This window comes from Gymnoscopelus microlampas, assembly GCF_963454915.1.
Source record: "Gymnoscopelus microlampas genome assembly, chromosome: 12".
Taxonomy (NCBI): Eukaryota; Metazoa; Chordata; class Actinopteri; order Myctophiformes; family Myctophidae; genus Gymnoscopelus; species Gymnoscopelus microlampas.
Window position 1 is genome coordinate 43,577,214 of NC_139949.1, and position 13,387 is coordinate 43,590,600.

General features: G+C 41.6%; 1 protein-coding gene across 3 annotated transcripts; it reads left to right on the top strand.

The window, feature by feature from the left end:
- The first annotated feature begins 2,019 nt into the window (after window positions 1-2,019).
- On the top strand, window positions 2,020-12,153 carry plac8l1 (PLAC8 like 1). 3 transcript variants are annotated; one of them, XM_084074433.1, is made up of 5 exons: window positions 2,020-2,166; window positions 4,668-4,867; window positions 6,714-6,850; window positions 11,253-11,445; window positions 11,864-12,153. In XM_084074433.1, the coding sequence occupies exons 1-4, from the start codon at window positions 2,141-2,143 to the stop codon at window positions 11,397-11,399; spliced, it is 510 nt and encodes a 169-aa protein (XP_083930559.1). In that variant the 5' UTR covers window positions 2,020-2,140; the 3' UTR covers window positions 11,400-11,445; window positions 11,864-12,153. The 3 variants fall into 3 exon arrangements, with proteins under 3 accessions (XP_083930559.1, XP_083930558.1, XP_083930557.1); XM_084074432.1 differs by having other exon boundaries at window positions 11,253-11,442; XM_084074431.1 differs by lacking the exon at window positions 11,864-12,153 and having other exon boundaries at window positions 11,253-11,650.
- The last annotated feature ends 1,234 nt before the right edge of the window (window positions 12,154-13,387 follow it).

Sequence of the window (13,387 nt, forward strand, 5' to 3'; positions counted from 1 at the left end):
TCAATGCATTGCATCTCAACGCTTTTATAGCTTATCTGTTCTTTTTGACAAGTGACAGCCTCCTCCAGTGATTTATAAATTAAGTCTTAAGCCTCATGCGTCTGCGTGTGTTTCTACTGGGGAGTTTAGAATTTCTGTTCAATAGATGGATTCAACAGAGACCCATTGGTGGCTATAATTATTATGTATTGAAATCATTATTTTAATTAACCCATATGGGTTAATTTACACATCCAATGGCAACTGAGCATTTGGGAACAGATCAAATGTTCCTTTGCACTCCTGTTTTAATTTAAATTGTTTGTTTCGCATTGAAACCCCCCCCCCCCCCTTTTTTTTTTTCTCATGATGCAATGTGGCATGATTGACCCTGATTGAACCCCTGAAGCAAATTCTGTTTTTTTTAATGCTATAAATATTCTAATGCATGTGAACTGTGGATCATTATGCAAGGATGACCTATTGAACCACATTGTCTCACTAGTCTCTAGGTAATCGTGTGTGTGTGTGTGTGTGTGTGTGTGTGTGTTTGACTATCTCTGTGTGGCGTTTTGTTTTGTTGGCCTGCCAAGCTTAATCCTCTGGGTTGCACTGCCTCTGCTTCTTTCTGTCAAATGCTCCCAGGCAAACTGACCGACTGGTTGAGATACCGCAGCCACTTGTGTGTATCTGTCGCTCTCGCTCTCTCTCTCTGTCTCTGTCTCTGTCTCTCTCTCTGTCTTGCTTTGACAGTCTTTTAACCATTTAGACCGGGAAAGTATCTGTCCATTTTAGATTTCTTTGGCTATTCAAAAATAGCAGATATACAAGCTCATAGAGTGGCACTGAGTGCCACGCTATGAGCTTGTAGATATGCTATTTTTTTTTTATCGTGAAAATGTGTGCAAATCTTACAATATTATTTGTTTAAAGCGAACATTTGTACAATATTTTGTTCCAGGGACCTCCAGAAGCAAAGATTTTAGTTAAAAGTGTTGTTTCAAAAAATATATGTATTCAAAGATTTGCACAAAATGTTTGCACAGATCTACAAGCTCATTGCGCAGCACCGATTGCAATAGCCAAAGAAATCTTAAAATGACACAGATTTGTTCCCGGTCTTAAACAGGTTAAGGCAGTGGTTCTAAATCCACATGTTCCAGGACCCGGGTAGTTAAGTGCAGTCACCTAGTGTAACGCATCACGTGCTGTACCTGGTATAGTTATAGTTCAAACCATTACAGCTATAACAATAACTATTAAAAAAATACTTTTTTAAAAAACTCGAGTGGATTGCAGAATCCACTACAACTATGACAACTGTTGTTATACTGTATAGTGCTTGGTATAGCCTCTGTTTTCTTTGCAGTGCATTAGTTAGTCGTTTGTTGAGGGTTCATGCCATTTACTCTGATCCTTTTTGTTGTATTCGGATGTGAGTAGCAAGAGAAGGAGGTGAGGGTTCATTATGCTGTAGGTCATACAGTAGAATGCTTGCTCTTGGGTTTTGTATCTGGCTCAACTGGATTCAAACCCAGGCCAGCACGATTATACAGTGTACAGTATATACAGTCATGCTGGAGCCATCAGTTTAGACCATGTATCGCTTTGGCGTGTTTGCATGAACTGCTTACCGTGTGTGTGTATCTTCGCCATGCAGAAATGTGCATTCATGCAGTCGCCTTCATGTACATACTTTTCTGTCAGTGTGTGTGCCTGGAGTGCCTGCATCTGCGTGTGTGTGTGTGTGTGTGTGTGTGCGTACGTACGTGTGTGTGTGTGTGTGTGTGTGTGTGTGTGTGTGTGTGTGTGTGTGTGTGTGTGTAAGCCTCTCTCATTCATGCAGCAGCACAGACTACAGAGCCACAGTGGTTATCTCTGCCACACAGCCGCTGGTCCAGCCAGCACCACGCCACATTATCTCCTCCTCCCACTCACCCCCACCATCATCACATCCTGATCTCTCTCTCTCTCCCCTCGTACCCGTTTGTTCTCCCTCCTTTAATTCCCTTTCTATTGCTCCTCATTTTGAATCACCATAACACATGCATGCGTGTGCCTCCAAATACACTCACACACACACACACATGCGCGCTAATACACAAATGCAAACACATACACAGCCCTGGCAGGGAGAAGAAGGGTAGAGTTGTTTGCAGCCATGGAACAGACGACAGTCACAGAGCAGTAAGTGTCATTTTTGTCCCTATCAGTGCACATATGGGTCACGGCTGCACAATTATCATAATTCTTATTATACATCAGGGTGCTTCCTCCTGTGTTATTGTGTCCATAGCGAGCCCTTCACGGCCAATCATGATCCTTCTAGTGTCACGGTCAGCCACGTGACACTATACATTATGAGATCTTTGAAAGTGTTGTATCACTTATTTACAGAGGGTTCCCAATGTGCATTTACTCACAGTACCAACTGTGGAGTTTCTATGTTATCTGAGGACAGGAATGTAACAACATGGAATGAGTAGAATGAATTGAAGTACATTCACCGAGAATGAATGTAAGAGGTTCTATGTACACAGTAAGGTAAAAATGTTGCTTTAACAGTAACGTTAAGGGGATTGTTAAATCAAAAAAACATTATTTCAACATCAGGCACATTTTCCTTTCTACCTGTAGCTCTCTCGGTGGGTTTCCATTTGTATCAAATGTGCCATGCAAATAAAAGATGACGTCGAGTTGACCAAATCTTGTCACATGCAAGTTGAGAGAGGACCACATCCCCTCCGGTCAATGGCTTGGGGAAATGGAGATTTTGGCTCAAGTGTGGCCCTTACGGAAAAGTTCATCTTAGAATCTGCCTTTCAGGAGGGGTCATCCTCTGGTGAGCATGAAGGTGCACACCAAATTCCAGTATTAGAAGTAGTTTTGCGTGTTGGATGGACAGATGGACCGACCAATCTGGTCATCCTTAGATAGCAAAAAAGGCAATTTTCCTCAAATAAAAGTAAAAAGCGTATTTTTCATATGGACTAAAATATATAGAAAGATTAGAAAATGCTAAACAATTGGGCCTTTCTATGGGTGCAAACAAAGGAGGCTGGTGTACAAGTGCTGTTAACTGTCTGATAAGGACTACCTGGGTAAGGACCTGTAGTTGTCCTCTGTAGACAGTCACCAGATCTGCACAGTTTAGGATGAGGCCAAATAATGTATACATCTAGCGCACTTCCCAACACCATAGCAATGCTGGTGCCAGTAATCCCCTGACCAGTGGTGTAAAGTGACTAAGTCTATTAACTAAAGTATTTTAACTTTCTTCAGTATTTCCAATTGTCAGTACTCCACTACATCTCAGAGACAAATATTATACTTTTACTCCACTACAATTATTTGAAAACTTTAGTTACTAGTTACTTTGTAGATTTTGATTATTATTACATAACACACATTAACCACTTCAGCCCTATATACATTTCGGCCATTTGAAAATAGCAGATAGGCTATTTTCAAAAGATTTGTATACATTTTAGCACAATGAGTACTTTTACGTTTGGTTCTTAAAGTATATTTTGATGCCAATACTTTTGTTCTTTTGCTCAAGTAGATTCTGGACTTTTACTTGTAAAACAGTATTTTTCCACCACTGCCCCTGACAGATACAAAATAAAACGAATTGCTGATACAGGAAAAAAAGGAGAGCGTATAACCAAACTCTTTATTTGCCCGGGGGGAAAAAAAGCTGTTCAGAATCATTGAATCCAAAATGAGGCGCTTAAAGCCTACCTGCTAGCACCCTAGCCTTAGACCAAGGGTCGGCAGCTAAGTTTGGCCTCGGGACTTTTATTTTTAAGCCATTAGATTGCAGGCCAGCCGCCAGACCATAATCAATAGCTAATTTAAGAAGTGGAACTTGCGACTACCTTTATGAATTATGCATAATGATGGAGGGAACGGGACTCGAGAAATAAAAGGGGACATATGCCCATAAATTGCTCATTTGAGTTGTAAAAATGAGCTGGGTTTTATTTCCCCTTCCCACATTGTGAATAATAAATGTGTATAGCGGAGCCCAACTTATTCAAATATTTATTTGGCGTACTTTTATTATAGTTTTTTCTTGGCAGCAGTGACCCCCAAAACTTAGGTAGCAGCATTATTTTTTGGATTGTATCGGTGCTGGTGGTACGGTACGCCATTACATTATGTGTTTCCAAGTGGCGTAAGATAGTTACGATAGGCCCCAGTGCACGTTATTATGACAGGCCCTAATAGTGCACGCTATAATTATGAAGCACGTCCACCATTATGCTAATAGTGCTAATGGTTGTTTTGCCTAAAATAATGTGTGGGATAACTCAAATGAGTAATTTAGGATTATTTTGTATTTGAAAAGTACAGAGGTCAAAACGAAAGCTTTCAGAACCATGAATAGTGCTCTGGGACACGCAGTATCGTAAACAGACAGCCAACTAGTCAACTGTGGAAGAATATTGTTTTGAATCTATATTGTAATCATAGTTATATATATAGTTATATATATATTATATATATGTTCCTCGGAAAACAGACAGTCGTTTTGATTGATTGATTGAACGCTTTATTAGCCGTAAATATAAAAGACATTAAGGCAAAAAAGTCCTGGGGAAAATATAAGCAGTGTCCCAGCCATTCTTGTCTCTGACACACTTATGTGTTGTTGTCATTTTTTGTCTCCCCTCTAATTCCAGACCAAAACAGACATTTGTGGAACAGGAAGCGGACAGTTCCACCACGGGTGTTGGTGATGACCGTGCAACGAAGGGCTCGCCGGACCCCTTCCTCACACAGCCTGGCCTGGGAATCACTACGACAACCATCACCACCATTACACAGACGGGAGGGGACTGGAGTTCTGGCCTGTTTGATATCTGCAGAGACAAGACTACCTGTACAACACACACACACACACACACACACACACACACACACACACACACACACACACACACACACACACACACACACACACACACACACACACACACACACACACACTAGTAGAGTAAGGCATGGGAACTGATTTGAACTTGGCAGACTGTGGTGGTAAAGGGCAGTTCCCAGGTGCGAATCTGTACAATGAGCAGGAGAATACTGTCAAATGATATAATATTACCCAGGCAGTTGTTATCCAACTGAAGGTTAAATGATAGTTTGTTTATCACACATCTATAGCCTTATTCATTCACAAATACAATAAGAACAGAATAGACCTACATAACCTCACTCAGGTCGCTGCCTGCTATATAATTCATCCATTGTGTCATCCTTGACCGCTTTCAATGTTCGCGGTATTCCCAACCACTAGACTAGAATGCCGAACCGCTGTTCTCACTCTGAACTCGCACAACCTTGACGTGTCTGGTAAAAACATAAAAAAGGCTATCAGAGAAAAAAACATAAAAAAAGCTATCAGAAGTGAACTAAGTTGAGCGAGCCGTTAGCTGAGCGAGTGGCCGTGCTGATTGCCAAATACCAAGCGGTTGCAATGTCTGCTTCTGACGACTCTGAGCTGTGCCAGTTGCATATCGATCGGCTTGGAATTGTAAATCATCCGTCCTCATCAACATGCAACGAGACAGGAGGGCCCTGTCGCGTCAATGTCCGACGCAGGGGAGTCCCGTTGTGTCAAACGGTTGCCCAACCAAGTGATTCAGGCTATAGGCACCTTTATAACTCTAAGATAGGCACATAGCCGGACTTGTATTATCCCAACTCAGGGAAGATATGGCAGCTGACCAATCAGCTCACATCTTAGTCCTTTTATCTGGCTTTGTTGAATATGGTTATTCAAGGCACATTTCGTAGAACTGACCAGAGATCTGCTTCGGCTTACGTTCATTTCAAATTATTGATTTTGTTTGTAAGTAGCCGAGGATAATGTACCGTGAGGGGGTCATTATTGGAAATTAAATCACATCATCGTGTCTGGGTTTAGTTTACAGTAATGACCGCCTCAGTGTATATTATCCCTTACATTGTTCAGTCACCTTAGTGGTTCAATCAGGAAAGAAGACACCACCAGACAGTTATCCTCCGCACTTGTTTAACCAGTATGGTTTACTGTTTGGGTGTGGAGTAGCTTAATGTGCATACTATAGGATATAATCTCTCAAAGCCCTGCTCAAGGCTTAGAGAGAGCTTTTTCATAGCCCTGAACAATTACAAAAACAAAACAAAAGACCAAACAATAACAACTGCATTGATCTGGAAAATAACCGTGCTTGTTTTGCTCACACTATTACAGTACTTTCACTACATACACACATAGATAAGTGTATTTGATGTATGTGTTTATACTTTACCTCCCCTCCTTTCTGTACATTCCCCATGGCTGCTAAGAGCTTTTAAAGAGGGTTAGTGTGTGTCTGTATATTCTAACCATATTTTCATCTTATCTACCGAATGTAATATGTTTATACTGCATTGGTGATGTTGTGCAGTCTAGTGGAGCATGCCACACTGCTTTTGCCTGTATTAGTGACTGAGTAACAAATAAACCCCCCTGGATTCTAATCTGGGAAATTGCCAGACACTGAACTGGTGAAACAGGTTAAATCAATTACACAGTAGAAATGTGAGCGCTAATTTATCCACTTTTACAATTATATAATTTTACTTTAAAAACATCAAATGTCATCAAATGTAGGATTTTTGAGTTGTTCAAGACCTGTGGAGAATAGATTTCACTGGCTGTCAGAAACATAAAGCTGTGCTGTATCTGTTTGTTCTTGTAGGTATTTTGGGGGCCGTGGTGCCATGCTGTCTGGACCTGCGTTTAGCCCACCAGTTTGGAGAGTGTCTGTGCCTGCCTCTGCTACCTGGATCCACCTTCGCCATGCGGGTGGGCATCAGGGAGAGATACAAAATACGGGTGAGTGTGTGTGCAAATCTTTCCTTTTGCACCGCAAGGCCTCCAAATAGAGGATGCGAGACACCTATAGTCTATATAGCAGAAGCGTAGCGTCTGTTGGGCCACGGCCCAGGCAATGGAGCATTGGCCCAGTCTAGCTGCTGAAAGACAACAAAAAAAAATTCTGCTCCTCCGACAAATAGATACATTGGCTGCCCCATTCGCACCTTTTACCAAGCTCCAAAAGCTGCTGACTCGTGCATGTCAAATGTGTGACCTGTTAAATACTGTAGTCTGTAGGAGGCATAGTTTACTGTCAGATGTCCTGAAGCAGTCCAAAAGAGAATGGATAATGGTCCTGGGATTCATGAATTAAATTACATAGGTGACGTGTGTGTGTGTGTGTGTGTGTGTGTGTGTGTGTGTGTGTGTGTGTGTGTGTGTGTGTGTGTGTGTGTGTGTGTGTGTGTGTGTGTGTGTGTGTGTGTGTGTGTGTGTGTGTGTGTGTGTGTGTGTGTGTGTGTGTGTGTGTGTGTCTGTGTGTGTGTGTGTGTGTGTGCGCGCACGCGTGTTACAGTTAATCTCGGGCACTGCTGGACCTATCAGCGTTAAACTTTGCCTTCACACTCCCAGTGTGATCTCAGAGGCGTGCACTTTTCTATTCCTTTAGCTATATTTGACCGTGTGTGGTGAGTTTGGTTTAGAGGGTTTTTGTTTCCTTTTACGTCTGATTCTTTTAGCACTTTATCATGTTTGTCTATTGTCTGTGTTTGTAAAATGTTTATGTAAGTAAATGTAACAACGGGTACACATAATTTGACCTGAACCCTTATTTTATAGCTAAAATGAAGAGTGAAGAAATAGGTCTTGAGCTGTGCCAGAGAGGCTGTCTGTCTTAGGTGTGATGGTGTCTCGCAATACCATGATGACTGACTGAAATGTAGGCATTCTCTGGAGCCCTAAGCTCAGACAAACAGGCCCATTTCTAGACAGTTCCTGATTCCATGACCCCTTAGAATGACCTGTGATGAAAAATAATAAATAATGACAATTATTCTGCCATCGTATTATACTAAGGGACCTTTAAAGCCTCAAACTGAATCAGTTCAGTTTGAGGAAATTAAATGAAAGAAGAAAACCAGGCTTGGGTAAAGAAAGATGGGAAAGCTTTTCTTTAATCCATTAAGATTATCCGTGCATGCAATGCATCCGTCTCATTTTTTTTTATTTCTTTGGTTTTTCAAAAAATAGCAGATCTACAAGCTCATATCGCTGCACCGAGTGCCTCGCTACAAGCTTGTAGATCTGCTATTTTTTTTAAATCATGAAAACGTGGGCAAATCTTTGAATATATATATATTTTTTAAACATTTGTGAAATATTTTGTTCCAGGGACCCCCCAGAAGAAAAGATTTGAGTTATCTGTGTGTGTGTGTGTGTGTGTGTGTGTGTGTGTGTGTGTGTGTGTGTGTGTGCTCACTTGCTGTGACAAGTGACAAAGACGCAAGTTGACACGGAACCATGTAGATTATCAACACAGTATTATGGTGCTAGTAAAGACTGGGAGAGTGTGTTGTTACTGTTGTTTTATGGTTGTTTGTTTAATTCATTCATTCATGAATTTTTGGCGCATGTTGCCCGCACCGCATTAACCTTGCCCAGTCAAATTTGTAATCCAGCGTACGCGGGTGGTCTATAGGGGCTGATGGTGCACTTCCGATACTTAGGACAGATGTTAACACACAGATATGTGTGTGTGCGTGCGTGCGTGTGTGTGTGTGCAGTGATGGAAGAAGTACTCGCATGTTTTATGAATTTCATTTATGAATTTCAAGTATCAATATAGCTGCAAGCAGCGATAATATGGGGCCAGGAGAGAGAAAGAGAAATGATAATTCCTTTAACAGGTCAGTTCATGAAAGTCCTTGCGGTCTTGTTTCCAATGAGTGCCTGTGAGCAATTAGGGGTTAAATCTTGCTCAGGGACAAATTTCATTTCATCGACACATTTGCTGACCTGGCCTGGAATCGTACCTGGGGCAACCAGAGTCTCTGGCTCCCTAGGCGGGCTCCCTAACCACTCAGCTATGGCCACCCCTCAGAGAGAGAGAGGGAGAGAGAGAGAGAGAGAGAGAGAGAGAGAGAGAGAGAGAGAGAGAGAGAGAGAGAGAGAGAGAGAGAGAGAGAGAGAGAGAGAGAGAGAGAGAGAGAGAGAGAGAGAGAGAGAGAGAGAGAGAGAGAGAGAGAGAGAGAGAGAGAGAGAGAGAGAGAGAGAGAGAGAGAGAGAGAGAGAGAGAGAGAGAGAGAGAGAGAGAGAGAAGACGGAATAGATTGAAGAGACGGAATAGATTGAAGAGACGGAATAGATTGAAGAGACGGAATAGATTGAAGAGACGGAATAGATTGAAGAGACGGAATAGATTGAAGAGACGGAATAGATTGAAGAGACGGAATAGATTGAAGAGAGAGAGAGAGAGACGGAATAGATTGAAGAGACAGAGAGAGAGAGAGAGACGGAATAGATTGAAGAGACAGAGAGAGAGAGAGAGACGGAATAGATTGAAGAGACAGAGAGAGAGAGAGAGAGAGAGACGGAATAGATTGAAGAGACAGAGAGAGAGACAAATGGAATAGATTGAAGAGAAAGACATGGAAACGGAATAGATTGAGTCATGTTTTTTGCATTTCAACTTAAATGAGTCTGCATCAAGTGAGGCTTGAACCGGCAACCTTACGGTCATGAAGCACTCTTAGGTAGCTGCAACACTACCTATAGTGCTATATCTTTGTCCAGGCTGATATTGTCTGTTGAGGATCACAAACTCTTGCCTTCTGTCATGACCCAAGCCCCTGTTTCACTAACACTAAGATCACTCGTTCACAAACCATTTACCAATGAAGAAATTGTACATCTCCTCAGAACCAAAATTAGTGAAAGTAGCCGATCTACAAGCTCACAAACCATTAAAAGTTGTCAGATTGTACATTGGCTATTTTCACAATGAAGTATGTTATACATTGAAAAAACATACTCTCATTGCTATCTGAAAAGTTGTGAGATTGTAGATCAGCTGTATGTAAAAAACACTCAATTAAGTATTGCATGTTATCTTTAACAATTGCAGATGTATTCATTGATAGTCATGTTGTGTGAAATGCAACTCAGATGAAGTCTGCACCAAGTGAGGCTTGAACTGGTGACCTTCAGGTTGTGGGGCACACATTTAAGCGAGAAGCCACCAACAGACAAGAACCTGTGAAAAAGGAGATCACACAGATCATACAGTTTCACGCAAATAGCTGAAAAATCCTGGGTTTAAGTGTTTTTCAAACTGCTCAAGATTGCGGACAATCTAAGGGCGGTGCTTACTGGTCAACGTGATAGATGTGTTCCTCATTAGTCAAGGCACATGTGTAAGCAGGTCTAATGGCTGTCGGCCAAACGAGGCATGACTTTTGCCTGTTTAAAGTTTCAATTTTCAAAAAATTGCTATAGCGCCCCCGTTTGACCAATTGGAGTAAGATTGGTTTCAGTGATATTTGGAATGGCCCTTTACATTTCTGCAAAGTTTCAAAGAATAGTAAGTCTGCATGTATGCGTTAGGGGCAGATGAATAATTGTCATAAAACTGCAATATTCATTGGCTCATTAAAGCTTCATTTTTTCACTTATGGAAGATATTTTGCAAACGTTTTTTGGTATAGGTCCAAAGTTCATGTGTAAAAAGTTTCGTGCAGATTACTCAAAAATCCCAGGAGGAGATAGGTTTTAACTGTTTTTCATATAATTCAAAATGGTGGGAGATCTAAAGGTCAGAGGTCAAAAGTCAGAGTGTGAAAGTTGTTCAGCATGAGGAGACGCATGTGTGCATCGAAGTTTCATGGCTGTAGGTGAAACAGGGCATGAGTTGTACCTGTTCAAAGTTGTCATTTTCAACTGAGTGCTATAGCGCCACCTTTTGACGAAAGATTGTGAGATTTATTTTTTGATCGTTTTTCATGACCATCTACCATATGGCCGAGTTTCATAAAAAGCGACTGCACGGTTCAGCCAGAACTGCCAAAAGTGGCAGAAGAAGAAGAAGAAGAAGAAATGGAATAATGCGAATAACAATATGGGTCCATGCTGGAAGCCTGGCCCCATAAATATGTGCAGAATGTCCCATTTCACAATGCCTCGCACGCAAATGCCTCGCATTGTGAGCTTGTAGATCTGTAATTTTCAAATGGCCGAAATATATATACGGCTGAAGTGGTTATGTGTGTTTTGTAATAATAATCAAAATCTACAAAGTAGTGGGGTATCAGTCAAAGTATTGACAATTGGAAATACTCCAGTAAAGTAAAAGTACCTCAAAATTGTACACAAGTACAGTACTTGAGTACATGCACATGCACATAGTAACTTTCCACCACGTTCACAGGGCAGTGTGTGTGAGGACTGGACCACGGTGTGCTGCTGCTATCCCCTGGCCGTCTGTCAGATGATCAGGGAGATGAAGAGGAGGATGAAGACTCAGACGTACCAGGTGTCCACCGCCCTGGAGTCCGGCCCACGGAGGCCCAGTTAAACCAAAGGCTTTGCAACTCAGCAGGAGACACTCATTTACACCAGTGGTTCTCAAACTTGTTCAGGTCAAGTACCCCTAAATGAATGCGGATTTGGTCGCGGACCCCCATCTGAAAAGAGTTCCAGATGTGGTGTTAAAAATGTAAAAAATATTCAAACATTTAAAAAGAATATCAAGATTTTTGGAAAATAGCTGATGTATGTAGGGCCCTGAGGGTCCCCAGACCCCACTTTGGGAACCCCTGCATTAGACCACGGACCACCATAACTCTGAGAGTGTACAAATGGAACCAAATGGACCCGTAAGGGTTCATTTGGTTCCATTTGTACACTCTCAGAGTTACACCAACATAAGGGTCCATTTGGTTACTAACTATCCAACATTTATCTGGGTACCCCCTGGAACCCACTCAAGGACCCCTGGGGGTCCCCGGACCCCACTTTGAGAACCATGGATTTACACAGCGTGAACTCTCAAACCGTGACTCTCAACCTTTTTTTATTTTTATTTCAAGGACCCCAAGTTTGATGTGCACTAGGCCACTGACCCCTATTTGATACAATTTCTGTTTTCATTCATTTCTGCGACGCCAATCTGCACTGTAAAATCCTCCGTGTTTATCTAACTCACAGTGTACAAGCGGAACCATTATGGGTCCATTTGTTTCCGTTTGTACACCATCAGAGTTGCAGACCCCGACCGCACGGGTCCATGTCGACCATGATGTCGACCCCTGGTGATCGCCGGACGCGATGTTGAGGAACAGTGAATTACACGATGGTGTAATTGTGTGTGTGTGTGTGTGTGTGTGTGTGTGTGCTTGCGCGCGCGCGCGCGTGCGTGCGTGCGTCCATTTTCCTATTATCATTTCATAATAAATATACTGTACAAAGTATCTGTATTTAGTGAATAATTAACCACTTATCATCCCGTTAGCAACCGTAGCATGCATCCCTATTCTGGGGCAGACATTAGGCGAAGAATTGCAGATCTACAAGCTCACAGTTCGTTGCTTGTAGATCAGCCATTTCCCGGCAAAAACATTTTGCCCTTGGGAATGCGATCAAAGTATAGGGCACTTGGGTATTCTGTCAACTAAGTATAGGGTTTAATGTTTAATATTATATTATAATGTTAATGTTATTTAAACAGATATATAAGTTAATTGATTACCTGGTATCCTATAGTTTCAATGTATAGACTATTATTTTCTACTCTGGATGAGAGCTTCTGCTAAATGCCTAATTGTGAGTGGTTAAGCACAAAGAAACAGAACCATGGGATTGGTTCAAACACTGTTTGCTAGAAAACAAGATGGTTTGTGAATCTGTGAGAATATCTCATGACCCTCTGGTCGAGGAGTGCTTCTCATGTTTATTGATGAGGGTGTTGAAGTTGATTTGCGTTTCTCTGACCATGGAATGGACCAGTTGGTCCAAGTTGCTTACAATTACTGTAGTTGATACGAATTCAAGGCTTTCCAGAGCATATTTTGCAATACGGAACAATTGGCAGAAATTGGTACGATTGTCCCAGGGGCATATTTCTCCCAATTTTGCAAGGTAGAAAGTATGTAATTTGAATGAAAGGACCTGAGCTTTTGAAGTGTTGGTCTCAGACACAGCGTATGAGCTATTTAAAGTGTCTGCTTTTCCTCATGAAAGCATAAAACCTTACTGCTTTCTCTTACTGAAACCACATCTGTCATTAAGCAGAGCTTTAGAAGTAAGACTTTGACACATTGACATTGCAAAGGGACTCGCACATCTCACTGTTTCCGTACAGGTCTGAGTGCGTGTCAGTGCGTGCTTAAGACGGTTTGCAAATCTAATTTAATGTATTCAACATAAAGAAACGACAACTTGTAGATCGGTTATTTTCACAATTTCTGCGACACACCGTTTTAACACAAAACATAAAACAGCTAAAGTGGTTAAAGGTAGGGTAAGTGATGTTTTTGTTGTTAAAATAAGTATATCCCTATATTC